Source organism: Thamnophis sirtalis, unplaced genomic scaffold, assembly GCF_051295495.1.
Source record: "Thamnophis sirtalis isolate CommonGarterSnake01/CBP01778 unplaced genomic scaffold, rThaSir2_p1.2 scaffold_1, whole genome shotgun sequence".
NCBI lineage: Eukaryota > Metazoa > Chordata > Lepidosauria > Squamata > Natricidae > Thamnophis > Thamnophis sirtalis.
In genome coordinates, this window is record NW_028261381.1 from 144,683,175 (window position 1) to 144,706,429 (window position 23,255).

The following is a 23,255-nucleotide window of genomic DNA, read 5'->3' on the forward strand; positions in this document are numbered from 1 at the left end:
TAGGCAGTCAGGGTCCCCAAAAGGAATTTCGGAGGACGATTAGCTAGCCGAACACTCTCCTGGGTATTCAGATCCTCCAACAGTTTCCCCGGTGCCTGCGGGGATGTGTGTACCGACTTCGTAGGCATAGAACATTGCCATATGCATCTTCCTTTTGGGTCTTATTCTTCATTTTTTAAAACTGAGCCTCTGAGGGGAGTAAGAGGCGTGGCTACACGAACTTTGAACTCAGTCCTTGGGCAGCAAGCTGAAGTTAAGCCGTGCTTGGACACTCCCGCAGCGCCTAGAGAACAACCATTCAGGTAAGTCAACGGTCATTTGCTGGTAGTCCAGCACGCGCAAAGACCAGCTGGCCTGAGCGCATGAGTGTGCTGGAAACCTGAAGACCAGCTGTCCGGTGCGCATGCATGTTCCAGTTTGGACATTCAATGCCAAAAAGGTTAGCCATCATAGCCCTTTACTGTTCCCTGACTTTTGGCAGGTTTCTATCCTCCTAGCTTTCCATAGAGCTTCTGAAGACCTGGCTTTTCCCTCAACTACTGGCATAAGATTAAATGATTATGCATTAAAAGTTTGACTTGGCACTAGGTTTTTTTTGTTTTACAATTTTAATATTTTTGTACAGTGGTACCTCAGTACTGATTGTTAATTGGTTACGGGAGCTGCAATAAGTACTAAAAACAAAGAATGACTAACAAATCACATGATTTACCACATGATCCTTTGTTTTGGCCAGCAAGGACTTTCCGTCTGTCCCTTTTCTTATGTCAGCAACCTTCCCAGCATGGCTGACTTCCTGTTCATTCTCCACAGTCATCGCCCTTTTCCTATCACAACACATCAAGTACAAAAAAAGGATGAGTACTAGGACAATGTTTTCATGACAAAATATCTCAACTACCAAATTCTATGAGTTTTGAAGCAGTTGAGTACCAAGGCATCACTGTATGTTTTTTTAAAAAAATTGATTGAGAGCTGCCCAGAGTTGGTTATAAGATGGGCAGCTATATAAATTTTATAAGTAAGTCAATTAATGTAGCATAAAGTGCTAAACTAAATAACTCTAAAGTTGGCTAAAAGATAAATCCTGGGCTATTTAACTATGTCTAATAAAGCACTGCAGGGAAAGGAACATTATGCAAAAAGTATTCAAGGATAGCTTCTTCAGTAGTTTGTGATACATTGACATTTGTAAATGGTTTCAAAAAACAAGTGACTTCAATCACTGAATGAAGGTTGATGATTTTGTAGAAGCCATTATGTTGGGATGAGCCAATTTGAAACTTGCAGGATCTTGTTTTTTTAATATAGGCTTGAAGTCTGCCTGCTGAAGCCAGTTCCAGAATACTTACTCAGGCATGCAATCATATAAATTACTAATAATGGCATTTCTGAGCATGCATTCCAATACAGTAATCAGATTTTAGTATCAGTATTAAGTATAAAATGACATTCATGAAAACTCATCTTAGTCTACTCTATCACCAGAATTTCTCTAAAGTAATTAAATTTGGAGAGAGTGAAGTCATTTAAGTATTGCTGTTATTGGATAATGAAAAGCACAAAACCTGATCAAATTGTTACACAACATTTAGAGATATATCAATAGATTTAAATCTACTTGCTTTTAGATTTACAATACATTACAGTATTGTTCATTATTTTATTGAAAGAACAATAACACTGAAATTAATGTATAGATAAATTATTGAATCAGTTTAGAAAAGAATTGGAAAGATATTTGGGGGAACTATAAGGACATATAGAATAGTATGAATAATTGTAAAATATAGGAAATTAATTGTAAAATATTTTCTTCAAGTGATAAGATTATGACAGCACATATAGAAGTTTGACTTGTTACCAGGTTTTTATTGTTGTCAGTGTTTTAATGTGCTTAGTTATATAGTTTTACTATGATTTTATATATTTTTGATTGGCAGCCACTCAAAGTTGGTTAGAAGATGGGCAGTTCTATAAATGTTTTAAATAAATAAAAATATAAAGGAAATACTAAATGTAAATATAAGGAAGAATATGAAGAACAATGATGCTAGAATATTATTGTAAAGAAAAGACTCATAGTACATATGGCAGTGCCACTTTATTATAATTCCAATAATATAATCAAAATTGTAAAGTCCAAAAGCTTGTTTTGCATATAATATTGCAATGGCCAGTTTATGCATACAATAAATTGTGTAATTTAGATTATTAAAAAGCTAGGGAAAATATTTTGACCACACACACACACAATTCATTGAGAGAAGCTAATAGCTCCCCTTAAAATAAAACTTATTTTGCCAGCTTAAAAGTAAGAAAGTTTTCTGAATAAATATGCTTTATTCTGTCAACAAAAGGATTACATAGATGGAGCCTAGACTTCCTTGACTGGGAATAAAGTAAAATTTCACTTGACAAGTAGGCAATCATATAAATTGAATGTAGGAATAAATGAATAATGTAGTATTGATCATTAATGAGAATTCAAAAATCCAAGGTCGTACAGGACATGTATTGGGACCAACCTAATGTATCAAACTGTTTCAAGATTTTGAAATTTCTTCTTTAAGCAGAGTTTTATTTAAAAATGGTTGTGGGGAAGAAGGGAGGACTTGACTTTCTTTGTAAATCACGAAGTTTGCATATTCAATTATAAAAAAAATAGTGGAAATTGATTCATAAATATAATGACTTAGTTTTGTCTCCAAGTTTCATTTAAAAAGAGATTGGGTGCATGGTTGGTTTTTTTTTTTTTTCTTTTTTCTTTTTGCAGACAGGACGAAAATGCTATAGTTCATATTATCAGTAACCTTGAATAATTGTGCAAGATATTGACTTTACATCAGAGGTGGGTTTCAAATCCCAGTGCTACCGGTGCTCTCTCTCACACACATGACACTTCTGCACATGCGTAGAAGCGTCCGGGCAGGTGGGCGGAGTCTGCCACCGCCGCCACTACCAGTTTGGCCGAACCGGGACCAACCCACCTCTGCTTTACATCATACTAAAATGTGAAATATAATGGAAACCGGCAGAATATCTCCAGATCATTGCAAGAAATGCCTATATTTGTATTACTGATTTAAACTATTCAACAAGAGTGTTTGTTCAGGAAAAATACTATTATGTCATACTGCATTTAAAAGAAATTTTTAGAAATCAAAGTATGAAATCTATGTGTAATCCATCTTGTTCTCAATAGCTACTGAGATTGTTCAATAGGCAGACTATAAGTCTGCAAAAAATCAAGTGTTTGCTTGTTGGCTTTTCCAAAACTATTAACATAAATATTTTCTGTTTAAATATCTAAGTTTTAATTTGACTATCATAACATATACTTGAATTGTCTGAATTGATCACCAGCTGTTAACAAAACTGTAATAGTTGAACATCCTGCAAAACAATATTTTGTTTTGTGTCTCCTAATCTGATATCAACTTAATTATGAGTTTGAGTCTATTGTGTCACAGTATAACCTAATTTTTTCTATTTTTATTATAGCATATCTCTCACAGTGAAGGACGACAGGAAATTTCCTCCCGAACTGGTCGGTCTGGGGCTCGCTGTAGGAATTCTATAGCTTCCTGTGCAGATGAGCAGCCTCATATTGGGAATTACAGACTCCTTAAGACAATTGGAAAGGGAAATTTTGCAAAAGTGAAACTGGCCAGACATATCCTTACTGGCAGAGAGGTAAAGTCTTGTACTGGCATTTTTGTTTTTAGATTTTGGAAGATAAATTTCCTAATATAATCATTTTTAATAATTAAAATAATGTGTACTTTGCATAGAATCATATAAATTTAACAAGATGTTTTTTTTCTCTATAATTAATACTAACAAATGTTTTAGCCTAAGACAGTACAACTAAAAGGTTGATTAAATGTTGCTAAATTAAACTGCGGTTGTTGTTCAGTTGCTAAGTCATGTGTCACTCCTTATGACGCCATGGACCATAGCACATCCTTCATTGTCTCCTGGAGTTTCCATGTTCCAAATCCATGTTCATTGCATCAATGACCCTATCTAACCATCTAATCCTCTGCCATCCCCTTCTCCTTTTGCCTTTAATCTTTCCAGCATCAGGGACTTTTCCAATGAGTCCTCTCTTCTCATTGGGTGGCCAAAGTATTTGAACTTCAGTTTCATTATCTCTTTTCCAAAGAACAGTGAGGGTTGATTTCCTTTGGGATTTACTGATTTGATTTCCTTGCAGCCCAAGAAACTCTCAAGAGTATTTTCCAACACTACAATTCAAAAGCATCTATTGTTCAGCACGTAGCCTTATGGTCCAACTGTCACAGCCATACATTACTACTGGGAAAACCATAGCTTTGACTGTATAGACCTTTATTGGCAAGTTGATGTCTCTGCTTTTTAATATGCTGTTTAGTTTTACCATAGCTTTCCTCCCAAGGAACAAGTGTCTTTTAAATTCATGGCTGTGGTCACCATCTGCAGTGATCTTGAAGCCTAGGAAAATAAAATCTGTCATTTCTTCCATTTCTTCCCCTTCTATTTGCTAGGAAGTGATGGGACTGGATGCCATGAGCTTATTTTTTTAATATTGAGTTTCAAGCCAACTTTTGCACTCTTCTCCTTCACCCTCATCAAGAGGCTTTTTAGTTCCTCTACACTGTCTTCTCTTAGAGTGATATTGTCTGCATATCTGAGGTTGTTGATATTTCTCCTTGTGATCTTAATTCTGGCTTGTGATTCATCCAGCACAGCATTTCACACGATGTACTCGGCATATAAGTTAAATTAGCAGAGTAACAATATATAGTCTTGTCACACTCCTTTTTCTATTTTGAATAAATCAGTTGTTCCATGTCCAATTCTAATAGTTTCTTTTTGCCCCGCATAGAGGTTTCTCAAGAGATTGGTAAAATGATCTGGTACTCCCATCTTTTTAAGACCTTGGCGTAATTTGTTGCAATCCACACAATCAAAGGTTTTAGCATAGTTCATGAAACTGAAGTAGATGTTTTTCTAGAATTCCCTTGCTTTTTCCATAATCCAGCGAATGTTGGCGATTTTATCTCTAGTTCCACTGCCTCTTCAAAACCCAGCTTGTACTTCTGGTAGTTCTTGATTCACATATTGCTGAAGCCTAGCTTGTAGGGTTTTGAGCATAACCTTGCTAGCGTGTGAAATGAGCTCAATTGTACAGTAGTTTGAGCATTCTTTGCAATTGCCCTTCTTTGGGATTGGAAAGTAAACTGATCTTTTGCTGGCATATTGAGTGCCGCACTTTAACAGTATCATCTTTTAGATTTTTAAATAGCTCAGTTGGAATACTATCAACTCCAGTAGTTTTGTTGGTAATATTTCCTAAGGTCCACTTGACTTTGTACTCCAGTATGTCTGATTCAAGGTGAGTGATCACACCATTGTAGTTATCAGGAGCAGTAAGATCTTTCTGGTATAGGTGTTCTGGGTATTCTTGCTGCCTTCTCTTCATCTCTGCTTCTCTACCCATCTTTGCACGAAATGTTCCTTTGATATCCCCAGTTTTCTTGAAGAGATCTCTAGTCTTCCCCATTCTATTCTCTCCCTCCATTTCTTTGCATTGCTCATTTAAGAAGGCTTTCTCCTTGCTATTCTCTGGAAATCTGTATTCAGTTGAGTATATCTTTCCCTTTCTCCCTTGCCTTTTGCTTTCCTTCTTTTGTCAGCTATTTGTAAAGCCTCATCAGACAGCCACTTCACTGTCTTGTATTTCTTTTTCTTTGTAATAGTTTTAGTTGCTGCATCTTGTACAATGTTATAAATCTCCATTCCTAGTTCTTCAGGCACTCCATCTACCAGATTTAGTCCCTTAAATCTATTCACCACCTCCATTGTTTATTCATAAGGGATATGCTTTATGTCATATCTGAATGGCCTAGTTGTTTTCCTTACTTTCTTCAATTTAAGCCTGCATTTCGCAATAAGCTCATGATCTGAGCCACAGTCAGCTCCAGGTCTTGTTTTTAATGACTCTAAAGAACTTCACCATATTTTTGGCTGCAAAGTACATAATCTGATTTCTGGCGATGTCCATGTCCAGAGTTGACTCTTTGGTTGTTGGAAAAGAGGGTTTGCTATGACCAGCATGTCATATTGACAAAACTGTAACAAAACAAAAATTACCAACCTTTGTCCTGTTTCACGTTGTACTCCAAGGTCAAACTTGCCTGTTATTTCAGTTACCTTTTGAAAATGTATCTCTTACTTTAGCATTCCAATCTCCTATGATGAAAAGGACATCTTTTTTGGTGTTAATTCTAGAAAGTATTGTAGGTGTTCATGGAACCAGTCAACCTCAGCCTCTTCATTACCAGTGGTTGGGAAAAGACTTGGATTACTGTGATGTTGAATGGTTTGCCTTGGATTCAAACCAATATCATTCTGTCATTTTTGAGCTTGTACCCCAGAACTACTTTTCCCATTCTTTTATTGAGGATTATTCCATTTCTTCTAAGGGATTCTTGCCCACAGTAGTAGATAATGGTCATCTAAATTAAATTTGTCCATCCCATACACTTTAGTTCACTGATTCCCAAAATGTCGCTGATCAATATTGCCATCTCTTGTTTGATCCCATCCAGCTTATTTTGATTCATAACTCTTACATTCAAGATTCCTAAGCAATATTGTTCTTTATCGTATAGGTCTTTCTTTTCACTTTCTTTCTATAGTATCTGACTTTCTTTTCAGATACATCCACAGCTCAGCAACCTTTCGGCTTTGGTCCAGCTGCTTTACTCTTGTGGAGCTACTTGTAATCACCCTCTCCTTTTCCCCAATAGTATATTGGACACCTTCCAACCTGAAGGACTCATCTTATGACATCAAATCTTTTAACCTTTTGATACTGTCCTTGGGGTTTTCTTGGCATTGCCATTTCCTTCTCCAGTGGACCATATTTTGTCAGAACTCTCTCTATGACCTATCCATCATAGGTGGCCCTGCACAATACAGCTCATAGCTTCATTGAGCTGCATAAGCTCCTTTGCCATGACAAGGCTGTGAACCATGAAGGAGAATGATTAATTAAATTAAAATTTAATTTAATTTAATTAAAGTAAAATTAAACTATTAAAAATTAATGTTCTAGGAAATCCAAATAAATTGTATTCATTACAAGAAGCGAAAACATTCCCTTTTATAGAAATATTGGTTTGACATATAGCTTTCTTTATTTCATATATATTCTTGGCAGTACTTATGTAAAACATCTTTATATCTCCTTTAAAAATCTGTGATGAAAATGAATTTGGATTCTGTTGCTCAGTTAAGAATGCAAGTGTACTTCTACATTAGGACAAGCCCCATTATTCCAATATCCTCTTTTCTATTTTGGCCAACTAGATGCCAAAGGATCTAAAGAATATGAAGAAAGGAGCCCCCTATGCAACTGTTCCCTAGCAATTATAGAATACTAGAGGTGGTTGCATATGTAGTGGACAATGTGATATTAGCCGCTATCCATTAATAACCATATCACCTATGCACTTGTATAATCTTTTTCTAAAATCAGCTGTCAGTGGTTGTAATCATTTTTCATAAATGGATGACTCCAATTCATCATTGATTGCCCTTTTCAGCTTCTGTCTTGGTGCTGCAACTAGTTAGATACAGATATGTAATACATATACAAAGGTTGATACTTTATGTTCATTTGTCTTCTTTCTTATCTCCACAAACAACAAGCACAGTCTCTGCTGCCCAGGAATGTTTTCCTGAGCAGGCAATCATATCTGTTCAGACTGGTGAGATACTTGAACCATATTGCAGTATCTATGCTGAGAAGGGCCTTTACTAGCTCAATTTAATGCTCTTCCTTCAGTCATTTTGAAAGGCAGATACAAAAATAAATAAATCCATATGCTGTTTGACTATACCCACGTGATATAGATGCTGTAGAACAGAGTTCCCCAACCTTTCCAGCTTTGGGACCAAGGGGGGGAGGGGATGGTTCTTTGCAAGTGGTGGGTAAGCACCTATGCGCACATCTCCATTTGTGTGAGCCATTGTTCACACCTGCCATTGTCCACATATATTTTATTTTTATTTCATTATTAAATTTATATGCTGCCCAGTTTCCAACAGTTCTGGATACCTGTGTTGGACATGAAGTTGAATCAGGGGAATAAGGCTTATATGAAGAGGGGTTTGAACTATGTTTTGCGTTAAAGCTGGTTGATTGATTCTTATCAGCAACTTACACAAGAAAAAAATGGAATTCAGAATTTTGCGTCCATTGTGATTTAACTTGACAAGTTAAAATGTTTCTGTTTGGTACAATGAAAATCATGATTGCAGAGTATTCATAATGTTGAAGAAGTGTATAAATATATTGCTGCTTATAAGAATTCTACATTCAACAAATTATATCTTCCTTTGTGTGAAGAGAGATAGATTCAGGGGAGATCACTTTCTGTGTACTAGGTAACTTAAGTGTCCATTGTTAGTAACAAATACCTGTCTTTACTGCAGAAGAAATATTGCAGATATTGATCGCGGACTGTATTTAGAAGAGGGATTTGAAGAAAGATTCTGTTATAATCTCTTTTTAAATTTTATGAATTGTTTTCCTTTTTTCCAATCCAGTTTTTTCATCCTTGTCATCTTTATTCTTCATGTTTGTCTCTTGTTGTTTGTCTTGTCTTTAATGTTTTAAACAATTTGTGCCATATATATTTAATATATCGTCATCCATTATTACTATTACTATTGACATTACATTGATTTTGTGCAGTTTGCTCATACAGTAATATGCTATTAACAATCAAATATTTCTGCTTTGTAATTCAGCTACAGTTAAGAGAAATTAAACAATTGTATTTTTTCTAGGTTGCAATAAAAATAATTGACAAAACTCAATTGAATCCAACTAGTCTACAAAAGGTAAGATGATTAGATGTTCCATCTTTTAGGTATACTACTTAGTTTAGAATATTCTTTTCTGGCACTTCTCTCTTCCATTTTTAAACATTGTGTGTTATTTTAAGAATAATGGTTTCATTTTAATCATACTTATTTTCTCTCCTAATTGATAGAATGGAAGGAATCATGTAATCTAATAAAATTAGTCTTGAACTGAGCTCAGAATTTTTATCAAAAACCTGAAATAAGTACTATACCTACATTCTAATACCCAAATCTGTAGTATAAATGGAATTGTCTCTGCCATTTTGATTAATGGACAAAAATTATAAAAAACACATCTTCTCAGATCACTTACTTGGGCTGGAACTATATGAATTGAAATTAGGGATCCAGATTACAAACTGACTGGGAATCTACAAGCCATGCCTATAACTTCCCATCACCCAAAATGTTTCCTTGAGTTATGTAGCAAATTCGTATCAGGAATCTCCTCTGTAGAAAAGCAACTGAAGGAGGGAGAGATGTAGGAGGAAGTGTAGGAAAGATTAAGCCGTCTATCTTGGCCATTGTTTCACTATTGAACATTCCCTCCTGCATTTTTAGGTTTCCAGCAGTGAAATGGATTTTCTGTTGAATGTATATTCCAAACTATGAATGATGGTATTATTTATTCAGTAAATTTTATAGCTATTTGATGATTGAATGCTAATTTCTCATGATATTTTTCTTTTAAAATTCTGTTCTAGCCACAATGAAATTATATTTTGGTAGCATTATCTCTGAAGCAGTGGCTGATTTAAAATAAAACCATTTGATTGCTCTGCTCCTTTCTCTATTAAAAGCAGAAAATAACAAAGCAAATGTTTGGAGTGTCAACTTGAAACCTTGGTTACTTCAAAAGCAGAAAAAGGAAACCATTGTTCAGTTCATGCAGTTCTTAGGAATCAGTCTTTGCTTTTGGAATCTTCCCAACTGAAAATCCCAGCTGTCAAATGAATATTGTTTACTTTATTAACACCTTGATGAAAATACCTTACTTTGAGTTGAAAATAATTTAGCAAGTAGTTCAGTTTCCCAGTTAATGCCTATATTATAATAGGTGTGTATTCAGTTTAGAACAATCCAGTTACACATTTAAATAGAATCTTATATTTTATAGGAAAGACCAAAAAAGGCATTCTTTTCTTTTAAAATAACTAAATGTCCAAAACAGTGCAAGCGCTTTCATGGAAACAAGTAAATACAAATGCAAACCTTCTGTTGTCATGTTCCTTATTAAATATATGAAATAAAATTATATTAGGGGGAAGAAAATAAGTATTGTTGAGTTATTATGAACCTTTAATTCAATGGTAGTCATTCCGGTGATTTAAAATGTCTGCCAGTGGAATGGAGTGGTGACTTTTAGGAACCTTCTAATTCTTGCAACACAGTGCATATCTGGGATTAATGTGGATCGGTATAATGGGCTGCAGGAAAAAAAATGGCCAAAAATATTCTATATCCTTGTTTAATTGAGGGAATTTTCCAACATTTGAATGACTGTTAAAATTTACAGTCTACAGACAAATTTCCCAATGGCTAAGAGTACCAGTATATCCAGGGAATTTCCTTTGCCACTCATCAGGCTCCTTGTCTCGTTGAATTCTGAATTTCTGCATTAAAATGAAAAGTTGGAGAGGAAGCTTGAACACAAATGAACATATACACATAAGTGAGGAAGAAACTCCCAAAGTAAAGAAAAATCACCTTATTAGAGTCCCGAAGTTTCCATGTTCAAAGCAGCACGCAAAAGAGTTGTCAGGGAGATCTGAGGGTCAAAGAGTAACAGAAGATTTGTGAGACAGTTTGCGATCCAAAGTCAGAGTCATGGGATTCAAAAGTTAAGGTTTGAGGAACATGGACTATGAATTAGTGAACAATTGTCCAAGGGTTTGCTGCCTATCTACTGTATCTACCTACTGTAAGTAGAGACAGTCATTGTTGCTCATTACGAGAAGGTGTGCGTCCTCTTTTGCAAGGATGCTTGCAGAGTGCCTTTGCTCTATTGTCTTCTCCATGTGGTGAAAACCAATAGCAGGTAATCCTGTTGATTACCAGCTAGTTCACCTCAACTTCCTGTAAGCCCACAGATAGAAATACATCTGGTAACTCTGGGGCAGCGATAGGATATTGATTTAGAACTGGACAGATTCCAGTCACCCATCAAACTGTAAAATTATTTTAGAATGTTTTAGCTTTGGCATTTGAAGAATTAAATCTGTGAAGTTTTGTTTATAATTTTCTTCATCTTTTTTACTTTTATAAATAACTCAAGACAATGAATATATCTAATATCCTACTACTACTTACAACAGTAAGCCTGTGAGGTTAATTGGGCTGAGAGAAAGTGACTGGTCTAAAGTCACCCAGTCAATTTTTCTTACCTTGGATGGGACTAGAACTCATAGTCTCCTGGTTTCCAGCCTGGTGCCTTAACCATTAGACTAAAGTGACCCTCAAAAATTCTAATCTAATATTCAGATTAAGAAAACCTGAAAAAAGATTGAATGTTCTTCTGGTTTTTCTTCTGGTATACTTGTAATTTTCCAGACTCTTCAAATATGATTACAGTTGTAACACTTTTACATGCACATGTTCTCAGGGTTGCTAACTATGTATTACTAACTTTTAAATTTTCTTTTCAAGCTGTTTAGGGAAGTAAGAATAATGAAGATTTTAAATCATCCTAATATAGGTAGAGTATGATTTAAATGTTCTCTTTTTGCATAAATCTATGTATCCATTCAAACATGCATTTTAAAAATATATGAATAAATGTGTACATTTAACATCTTCATAATCCACATTATTTTTAAGCACATTAGTCATTCTCCTACTGCATTCAATATTTTCCTTCATTTCCACTTTCAGTCAACTATACTCAGATTTTATTTTATTTATTTAAAATCTAAGGTCTTAGTATGCAGATTGATCACATATGTATCTTCTGTATGTGAAACCTTTCTATTGGGCATGCTTCTCCCTTAATTATTTGCTGCAAGGCAGAATTAATGTACTCATAATATCACCAATCATTCTGTGGTATATTGTGAGCAGATAGCACAAATAAGATTGGCTCATCATAACTCAAGTAGTAGCAGCATTCCGCAAGGGAAGGCAATTTTCAAAGTCAGAAGCCTTCTAAGTGTAAATTAATACTTTATCTTGCCTGCAGTTTGTTCCCTTTCAGGAGAAGCAATTCTATATATATACATTACAGCTGATAATCCAAATTTTTTTAGAGCATATTAAAGAATATTAATTGTTGAGATATGGGAATGAGTGGATTAAATAAACCTTGGATAGCTTTTCAATTGAAAAGTCTGCTTCCTGTGTTTCATTCTGCCCTGGCTTTGTCTTTTGTACGACTGTCTCATTATTTGGGCACTATTCTTCTTTATAAGTGCTCAGACATGCTCTATTACATTAATTCTTTCTGGAAAGGCTTTAGCTGCTCTGAGCAAACACTCAGCTATGCTTCTGTTTTCTCCACCTCCAATAAGCCCTCATTCACCTGGGTAACATGTTGAGGAGCTTCGGGCTAACAGGGAGATGGAGAGCGCACAGGAAAAAGGAGTGGAAACAATAGAGTATAAAGCAAAGAGGGGAATAGAATAAGATACTGGGGAGGGAGAAAGAAAAGGATTAGAAGCATTGCTAGAGAAAAGGAGGATGAAAGAAATATAGAGGGGATTTAGGGGAAATATGAATGGATGGCAAGAAAATAGACTTCCACATTTGGACAGAAAAAAAAATGTAGATGGCCACTGAATTGCATTGGGTTTTTTTGCAGCTCAAATCTAATAGCCTTAATAAATGGAATGGTATGTCCCAAAGAGAGTTTGCCTTTGGTCGTCTGCTGCTTTAGGTACAACTTCTGGAAAGAGCTGTGGTGGTGCAATGGTTAGAATCCATTATTGCAGGCTAACTCTGCCCACTTCCAGAAGTTCAATCCTGACTGGTTCAAGGTTGACGCAGCCTTCCATCCTTCCAAGGTCGGTAAAATGAGGACCCAGATTGTTGGGGGCAATACACCGAATCGCTAAACCACCTAGAGAGTGCTGTAAAGCACTATGGAGCTGTATATGTCATAAAATAATTTGTCTCATTGTAAAAAAATTTCCTCAGCTTCAGGGGACTCATCATTTGTCCTTAAAATATTTGGATCTGCTGAAGCTCTGCAGCATTCAGCAGTGTTGCACATACTAAATTTATAATCCAAGTACACATTTTTTTCAAGTGAGATTGAGTTATATCAGCTTAATTGGCATTTAAAAGTAAACACCAGTATGAAATTAGTTAATTTTAACTGAATGTATTTTTGTGGAGTTAGCATTTTTGTCGCTTGGATATTGAAGACAATAAAGCAGTAACTAGTTTGCAGCTGCTAAAAGACTATTATTGTTGGATTAAATTCTGAAGATCAATCAACACTGATTACTTATATCTCAGGATTTTTTATTGTTATGAATTGGTCAGAAAAAAGTATGCTTTTCTCTTTACCTTTTAAATTAACATCTTTTTTCTCAAGATGTATAACTACAACTCACTACAGTGAGCGTTTTTTTGACACGATAAAAACATTTAGTTAAAAACAGACACATTAAGTAACAAAAGAGTTTATATGATTCTAATTTGACAAAAACTAAGAATTAGATTACATATCTTTTGGGATGTCATCTGAATATATGATTCAGGTATGAATATTGATTTGAATAATTATTTGAAAGGAATCATTTTGAATCTTGTGTGTCTCTAATCAGCATAATTCATTAACAATATTTAGTTCTCATTTAGTACTTTCATAATCTTACTTTTATGTAGGAAGACTTGATCTTTGAAAAGAGTTATAAGTTCACCAAAAATTTAATAAATACTGTAATCTTAGCCTGAGGCAAAGCCTTAACTGGCCAAATGTAATATAGACAGAAGATCATAATTATGAAAAATTGATTTATTAATACAGAAGTCTGCCTTAATTTCTGTAAATTTCTTCCAGTAACTATATGTGCATCTCTATTCAAATTAATCTAAAAATATCTATCACTGTATTTTTGGAGTATAAGACGCACCAAGGTTTTGAAGAGGCAATTATTTTTAAAAAGTAGATAGGTAGATAGAGGGAGAGAGGGAGAAAAGAGAGAGAAATACAGTAGGTAGGTAGGGAGAGAGAGAGTAGTTAGGTAGATAAAGGGAGAGAGAGAGAAATAAAGAGATAGAGAAATACACTAGGTAGGGAGAGAGATGAATAGAAAGAGATAGAGAGAAATACAGTAGATAGGTAGAGAGAGAGTAGGTAGGTTGGTACCTAAGTAGAGGGATAGAGAGAGAGAAATAGAGAGAGAGAGAGAGAAATACAGTAGGTATGTAGGGAGAGAGAATAGGTAGGTAGGTAGATGCTTCCAGGTGTATTTATCCATGTGCTGGAGAAGGAAATTGCTGATGATCTGCAGCACCTAAGACTTTGTTTTTGCTGGCACAGCACTTGATCAATGTAATTCTCATCAATCAGTTAAAGAGCTTTCCAAAAGGAAAAAAAAAGTTTTTGCGCTCTGCAAACCTCCCAAAAACGGCCTGTTTTTTGCGAAATGGCCTGTTTTGTTTTGTTTTTTAAAAAGGCATGAATAGCCTTGGGGGCTTGCAAAGTGCTCCTGGGGTGTGGTGGAGGTGGGGCAAAAACCAGCAAACAACAGCCTGTTTTTCACAAAAATGGGCCCGTTTTTCGTCAAAGAAAATGCATATGGAGGCTTATAGAGTGCTGCTGGGGGCTGGGGGGGACAGAAACGGCCTGTTTTATGCTCATTTCTGCCCTCCCCGGTCTCTAGCTCTCTGAAAGCTTTCATAAGGGTATGCACAGCCATTTTGGTGAAGGTGGCCGGGCTTCGGAGGCAAGAAATGCTGTATTCGGTGTATAAGACGCACCTAGATTTTTCAGCCTCTTTTTTGAGGAAAAGTGCATCTTATACTCCCAAAAATACGGTAAATGATTATTATGTACATATACAGTATTAGGAAACTGAGTAGTAATGTTTCTTCCTGGTTTACTTCAAAGGCCATTTTGATTTCTTTCAAATGATAGTAATATGCTTTTGAAGAAGTCTCATGCAGAACCTTCTAAATATTTTCCAAGGGCAGCTTCATGTAGTATAATAATCTAAATGGGAGGTCAGTAAGGTGTCAGTAATTTTGAGATCATCATCCAGGAATGGCTACAATTGGTACACAAAATGTAACTTTACAAAAGTCTTTGCCACACCTGCTGCTTGCTGATCATTTACTGAGCCCAGTAAGACCCTCAAATTACCATGTGAAGCACCTCTGAATGGAGAAGTATAATTTCCATATCATATTTCTCAATCACAGGGACGTGCAGTCACTAGAGGCAGGGGAGGCGGGGCCTCACCTGTCTCCTGAGGGAAAGGAAGAATTTTAAATATTTTTTTTTAAATAATTAAAGCCAGGGTAGTTGCTACCAGATTCAAAGTCACAGTAGCTTGGTATCTGCTCCCAGTGTTAACTATGGGAGGAGGCCAGAGAACTCGGGGCCTCTTTTGCCTAAGGAATTGTTCGCCTTTTAAAAGTTAAGGAGGAGTTAAAAACCGAACACTTTCATATGCAAAAGAGGCACTGATTCTCCCGCCTCCTGATCGGGGAGCAGCGAATCATGCCTTATGAGCACGCTTACATTGAGCATGCTTACGTTGGGCAGACAAGAGGAGAGTTGAGAGAGTTTCCACAGCTGGAAAAGGTGGATTGGACGGAGGGAGAGGGGGGGTATTCAAATTTATTGTAATTTAATTTGTAATTTTTTTATTGTGAGGTGTGTGTGTGTGTGTGTTTTTCTTTCTTCACAGCGGTGGGGTCGGAGGAGGCGGGGGCGAGGCGGCGGAGCGCAGAGGCGGCAGGGACGTTCTCGCCGCTGTGTCCCAACAGGCCAGGTGTCTCGCGTTTATGTCCACCATAAACGCGAGACATCTGGCCTGTTGGACACAGTGGTGGGGGGAGGAATGGGCTGGGTGGGCTGGCTGGCTGGGGAGGGGGGAGCCCTTTAAAGCCCTGCTGCCGCATCTTCCCAGCAAGACTTCCTTTCGGCTCGCGGTTTCCCTTGCCTGCCTTAACCAAAGCTTGGCGCCCTGCCTCTGCTTTCGCGCTCTCCCTCCCTCAGCTGTGCAGCAGCGTCGGCGGTAGCTCTCGGCCTACAGCGGCAGCATCACGCAGGCTGTGGAAGAAGGAGGAGGGAACCAAGAGAGGCTTTTACCGGGCGTGCGCCCCACAGCCAGGACCGTCCTTGCGCCTCAACCCGCGTTTCTTCCTGCAAAGCCTTCGGGCGTCGGGAGGAGCTCTCGGGTTGCCCGAAGGGCTTTGCAGGAAGAAACACGGCTTGAGGCGCAATGACGGTCCTGGCTGTGGGGCGCACGCCCGGTAAAAGCCTCTCTTGGTTCCCTCCTCCTCCTTCCACAGCCTGCACGACGCTGCTGCCGTAGGCCGAGAGCTACCGCCGACGCTGCTGCACAGCTGAGGGAGGGAGAGCGCGAAAGCAGAGGCAGGGCGCCAAGCTTTGGTTAAGGTAGGCAAGGGGAAAGAAACTGCGAGCCGAAAGGAAGTCTTGCTGGGAAGATGCGGCAGCAGGGCTTTAAAGGGCACCCCCTTCCCCAGCCAGCCAGCCCATTCCTCCTCCTGCCACCACTGTGTCCAACAGGCCAAGTTGCTGGGAGGAGAAAGTTTGGGCTGCAGAGCAGAGTTTGAACTGCCGAGTGACGTGCGTTGAGCTTCATGGCCGGTGAGGGTCCCGCTCTATGGCGTACGCGGCGCCGGGGCTTCGGCAGGGCCTTCGCACTTGCCTCACCGGCCATGAAGCTCACCGCACGTCACTGCTCAATCAGCATTTTACTTTTTCCTAATAAACCTTTACTCAAATCCTGGTCAAGTAAATAGAACACATTTTTTCTGACTGTCTTAAGAAAAAAAGTAATAATGGAAAAGATTAATTTTCAGATTTTATAATAAAAATATTAGCATTAATGAATTTGTATGCTATCTTGAGAAGATGTCAAGTGAAGTGAGATGTGAAGTGAGAATTGTGATGTATACAATGGAGAGCTAGGTTATAGTTATATATGTATTATGTATGATTGTTAATAGATAATATTATTTCATTTCTATTGCTTTATCTTGCTTATTTGAATAAATTAAACTGTCTTATATATTACAGACTGTAGTATATTAAATGTCCTGAATGTGACTATGAAATAACAGGATGGGCTTACTTAAATCTTTCTACATTAGCCTTTGATTTGGGGGGGGGGGGCAGAGTTGGCTTCCTAAAATATAATCAATTGGTGCTTCCTGAAATTATTTAGTGGTCTGATCTTTAAGTAATTTCAGTCTGCATTTCCTAATAAAATGCTATTGCTATAATGCAAAGAGCTTTTTTTCAGCTGATGTTTGGCAAGGCTTTTGACATTTTTCTGTGAATACTTATCTCTGCCTGTAAACTGCTTTTGAGATTCCCCTGTGATTTTAATTATAGAATATGCAGTTCAGCTTAAGGGGAGGCTATGACTCAGTGAAAACAATCTACTATGTAGATTCATTCCTTAGCATTTCTAGCCAAAGGACATTAAATAGAAAATTGGGATGGCATTTTGCAAAAGGAGCCAGGTTTCTCATGTTTAGCAATGTCTTACTCTTCTATTCCAGGGAGAATTTGGTTAAAATATGTATTTTGTATTTGATATCATTTACTGGAATATCACATAGGAGAATGAAATACACTAACATTGTATAAGTAGATAAAATATATTTGATCGCATCTCTAAACTAGTTCCTTCTCTTTCTTTTTTTGGTTGTTGTTATTGTTCCAGTTAAATTATTTGAAGTAATTGAGACTGAAAAAACACTCTACTTAATCATGGAATATGCAAGTGGAGGTAAGTTCAAACAATGCAAGCAAAGTGCAAGCAATGCAAGCAAAGTGCAAGCAAAACGCTTACCTAGCTTCTGTTTATATATAATTTTATTTTTGAACAAGATATTTAAAAATTACTACTTTATAAATATAAGAATACTTAATTATTTTCAGTAATTATTTTTCTCTTGTTATTAAGCAAGTACACTAAAATTATCTATATAATAGGAATCTAGAACTTTAGATGTTTGTGCTTTCAAAAAAACATTAGTACTTGTTAATTTATTTGCCCAATTTAAATAATTGTATTTTTGTTATATTAATAATCTCCCTTCCCATCCAGTTGGGAAAATAAAAAGTATAATTCTTGAAATATATATTTAAAAAAAAAGAATATTCTATTCTTTTTTATGTCCTTGCTGCTTTATATATTTCCCAAATAACATGTTAATTTGCAAATAAACAGTTTTTACACTGGTTTGTCCTTTGTACACAGTACAGTATATCACTTACAACTTCCTTTTTTATCTGTACATGATAAAAGCATTTTATATGCAGACTGTTATGATTAGCTATCAAAATAATGTTTGGTGTTAAGCCTAAAAATTGTCCGCAAACAAGATAATTTTATCTTCGTTACTTCCTCTTTGCATTTTGGAAAACAAAATGAAATCTCAGTCATTAAGAGTTATAAAAGAGATTTGATTGTTCATGGACAGAACAATTTATTTCTATTTAGCAGGTAAATACTCATATTGTAAGAATTGGTTGGACAGATTTTTTTATTTACATAGAATAGCTTCTTTCTACTCAATGATAAAGAACACTGATTAGCTTATTGTGATTAAAGATTAACTGTGGGAACAGTTGATATTCATATTTAATAGATTATAAAAGAATTTTTAAATGTTTTTCAACACATCGGAATTTAAATTTTAACAATAGTTTGATACTTTTATCTCCTCAGGAATTAGTACTTACAGTTGTTTATTATTTTAGAAAGAGCTTCCCCATATCCTCAGTTATTTCTTAAATAATTTTGTGTTTGTACATTTCATATTTAGTTTTATTTACTTAACTATTCTAAAAGTTATAAATGAATTAAATCTGGTCAGAATGCTCTTCATATTGGGCTTCAAATCATATTTAATCCCTTGTGGGATTACTGTGATTAAGAGATTGATTAGTTTAGTTGCTACTTCAATATTTTCCCCTATCTTGGCTTAGTCACTTTTGATTTTTAATTTAATTGTTATTAATATTCTGGACAGTCCCAATATTTGATGTTATATTGTCTTCTGAAAATGAGGTGCTTGATTGCTCTGATGTTTTCATGCAGCTTTTCTTGCAGATAGGAAAAGACATATTTCAGTGATAGCTACAAGCTGAAAACTATACCATGCCTTCCTTTTTTGAACAAAAACATACATACAAATCATTTCCTCTGTATAAAATCTTACTACCATCTAAATAAGGCAAAAGGAAAACTTTTCTAGACCATTGGTTGGCTAAGTTTCAACAATCAACTTGGAACTGTGATTATCTACCAATTCCATTGATTTTCTGTTGTTTCTGGGTTGGTATAAAGTGCAGTTAATGTTTTTTAAAGCACTTAATGGTCTTGGGCTAGATTATCCAAGATCAATTTCAGTCCATTAACCTACACAGCATTGAAAATAATTTCAGAGTCTTAAGATGGACAGGTACATGAAGGCACCTATTTTATTGATGATGTCAACACCGGGGAATATTTTTATGCCTGAAAAATCTATAGCTTTTCCCATTACCACTGATTATTATTGTTTTTGTGGTTGTTATTGTTGTTTAAAATCTTTGACCACTCAAAGCAGTTAATGGATTCATCATTCTCTAAGCTCTCTCCTTTGTATCTAGCCTTTGAATTCAGGAGTTTCTTTAACCATGGCCTCTCCAGCCAATCTTCCCATCTGGATAGATGATAACTTAGGATCTGTTTGTCTGCATTAAGTATTTAATGCATTCATTTAAATGGGGCGGGGATGTTCTGCCACATGTAAAATTTTAAAGTAGGCTTGTTGTGTTTTAGTTACTGCATTGTGATTTGTTCTCTCTTCTGCTTTTGACAATAGAACTTATGGAAAAACAAGTTATCAATAGCATAATCACAGTGCCTAGTCTAAAATGAATATTAGCATTAGATTCATTAATGTTAGGCTAAGTCTAAGAACAACATTCAGCCACACTTCAGTTCCATATTTCTGCTTACACATAACAGAAAGAATCTTGTCAGACTAAATCCTTGCTGTTCTCGGCCTAATATATAACCTGTGAGAATCTAAGGAGTGGCTATCTGAATAAACTATCAATTTCCAGGATATGTTGCCTCTTGTCTCTCTCTCCCTTTCTGGAATGTGCTCTCTCTTTACTGGGAGGAAATATGTGTGTGTATGTATGTATGTATGTATGTATGTATGTATGTATGTATGTATGTATGTATGTATTGTATCATGCATGATAGTGTTCTGACAATATCAAGACAGCCTTCAGCACTGACCAAAAAATAGCCAACATCTTAAGAAACCTCAAAGACAAGATCCAGCTAGAAAACCAAGGATTCTATGAAATACCATGCAAAATCTGCCCTGCCACATACATTGGACAAACTAATAGGAGAATAAATGCACGCATCGCAGAACACAAGAACGCAGTCAGAAAAAAAGAAAAAACTTCCTCCCTTTTCCAGCACCTTAAAGCAACAGGACATGATATTGATTTCGAAGGAACCAAATTAATCTCCAAAAAAGAACACTTCAACAAGAGAATAATTATGGAAGCCATCAAAATAGAGAAACACCCCTACAACATGAATAAACGTGACGATACCTCCCACCTACCACCTACATCTGGAAACCAGCCCTGGTAAACTAACGAGCCCCACCCACTACCCAGGCCATTACAACACAAAACAACGACAGACCCACAGCCAGCACCAATCAGCACCAATCTACCAATCATGATACAGCCACACATCCAATCAGTCCACTTACTGACACAACACCAGCACTCCACACACACCCCACCAAGATTTACAGAAAGACGGCACCTCCAGCCACGCTTTAAGCCAAAAGCACCAGTCTGAGAATGGTGAGTGAGACCTCGCTGAAACGTTGCCAAGACAATTTCAATCTTACACAGGAAAAGACCTGAATGCAACAAGACCAGCTTTTTATACATATACATATTAAAATAGGGAGCCGCCTTTTATTTTTTCACTGTAGCTGGTTTGAAAAGATCTTAATTTGTATAATGTAAGAAAGAATGGTTTTGTTAGCATGCATGTTCCTGGAAGATTCACTCTGAGCAGATCAAAATTTGCTGTATTGTCATATTTAGGGTGACATATTAATTGGATTTTCTTTAATCAGTACATAGCTATTTGTTCAGTTGAAATAATATTTTTCTAAAATATTTAAATATTTTTTTCAACAAATTTTCAGGTAGTATGAAGATATATCTTGTCTGGCCATATACTAAAAAAATAAAGTACACGAAGATAGTTATCAATTTACATTTTCTTACATTTCCCTTACTGCTACTCTTTGTATAGTCAAAGCAATTTTACTGATTGGGGGGGGGGGCATTTTAAAGTAGTCCAGTGACACAGTGACAACTAAGGATATTTCATATTAGTGGTTGCTGGCTGATTATTGATATGGCTGTTACAAGTGCCTAGCACAACCCCAGATCTACCTGTCCTTGGCGTCCCAAGGCTCCCCCCCCCTCCAGCATACGTCCTACCCCTTGGTATCTTCACAAGTCTTGGGCCTGCTTTCCATTCCACCAGGTCTCACATTCTCCTCCTCACATCTTGTCACCAATCACTAACCTATGTTCTATAGAGCTCCAGAGATTGCAGACCGTTTTGCCACTTGTCATTCCTGCTAGCTTCGTAGAGCGGCCACAATGTGTCTGCTTCCAGAACAGCCATGCAGCCTAGAGATGCCAAGAGGTGGAGCAGCCTGCTTTCTTTCCCTGCTGTTAATCATAAGGGAAAATCTACCCAGTTTTGTTCATGTGACTGCAGGGGTCCTGCACTGGTTATAACTTTGAAACCAGGCGATGAGTAGCTTTTCAGGAGTCCATTATAACTTTGAACTTAGCGACCAGCCATAACTTGTAAACTACCTGTAAACAGAAACCTAGAAACTTCTGGAGAAGAGAATGCTTAGTTGGCTTAAATCGGATCAGTCCATTTATTATAGTAGTAATATTCACATGCTTCCAAATTGGAACTAGTATGGAGATTTTTTTTTCTGTGGGGCCTAAATAGTTTGGAAATTAAACCACCATTTTCTAGACCCTGAGTTGTGCAGAGCTTTCCCATATTTTCCAAGATGAGGGATTATTGCTTTGGCATAGGTTTTTCTTGTAAATTCCAAGTGTGAGAAACAATTATAAGGATCTTCCTTGATACAACTCTCTTAAGTACAGAAGCATAGTAACCAGTCTCTACTTCTCTAACTGCAGAAGTAATTTCTTATATATACATTATGGGAGAGCTTTAAAGGAATGCAATGTATGTTATCCTGAAATTCTTTCCAATTCTCTAAAAATATGTGGACTATATTTGTTATAGGTTGGGAAAGCAACGCACATAATTTTCTCAAAACCATCTGTGGATCATTGTATGCAAAAGTTCAGGAGAGCTGGAGGCTCTAAATATGGGGCTACAGATGATGGAAAATTGTTAATAACTGGGGAGAGGAATCTGTGGTAGTATAAGAAAATTTAATTTGATTCTGGCAATTTCCCCATTTTTATTATATTCATGTATTTACTTTTCATTCTAACACAAGATACCAGCCATTGTATTTTGACTTTATCTAATATGCAAACATTCTCAATATTTGAACTGTCCTATAGACTACAGCAGGGGGGGGACGGGACATGTTCATGATTTACAGAATCGTGTAAAAAACTAAAATTAAATTATATGGTATAAAGAATAATAGTTTTTTCTTCCTTGTGTTACAAAAACTTAATTACCCAATGCCATTTATAGCAGGAGATTGAAGACAGGCAAAATTATCTCTTTCATGCAATATGCAGTTGAATTATTGAATCTACTAATCCCAGGATGGTGAACCTATGGCACACGTACCACAGGTGGCACGCAAAGCCATTTGTCACACACACGCTGGCCAGCTGAGTTCAGCCTTTTTTAAAGCCATGTTTGCCCTCCCCAGGCTCCAGAGGCTTTATAGGAGCCTGGGGAGGGTGAAAACAGCCTCTCCCCCCCCCCCAGAGGCTCTCCAGAGGTTTCAGGAGCTTCCCTGAAGCCCCTGGAGCGCAAAAAACCGGCCCTACGGGCAAACCGGAACTTCAGGAACAGACTTCCAGTTTGCTCGTAGGGCCGGTTTAAGCCCTCCAGAGCCTTCAGGGGCCA

The 23,255-nt window shown here is 36.8% G+C and overlaps 1 protein-coding gene across 5 annotated transcripts in view; it reads left to right on the forward strand.

The window, feature by feature from the left end:
• Window positions 1–23,255, forward strand: part of MARK3 (microtubule affinity regulating kinase 3) — a 67,594-nt gene that overhangs the window by 13,308 nt on the left and 31,031 nt on the right. For all 5 annotated transcript variants that reach the window (XM_014059595.2, XM_014059598.2, XM_014059596.2 and 2 more), the window contains 4 exons: window positions 3,505–3,696; window positions 8,845–8,898; window positions 11,569–11,617; window positions 17,787–17,852. In XM_014059595.2, the coding sequence (XP_013915070.1) occupies window positions 3,505–3,696; window positions 8,845–8,898; window positions 11,569–11,617; window positions 17,787–17,852 (361 nt within the window). The remainder of the gene's footprint in view (window positions 1–3,504; window positions 3,697–8,844; window positions 8,899–11,568; window positions 11,618–17,786; window positions 17,853–23,255) is intronic.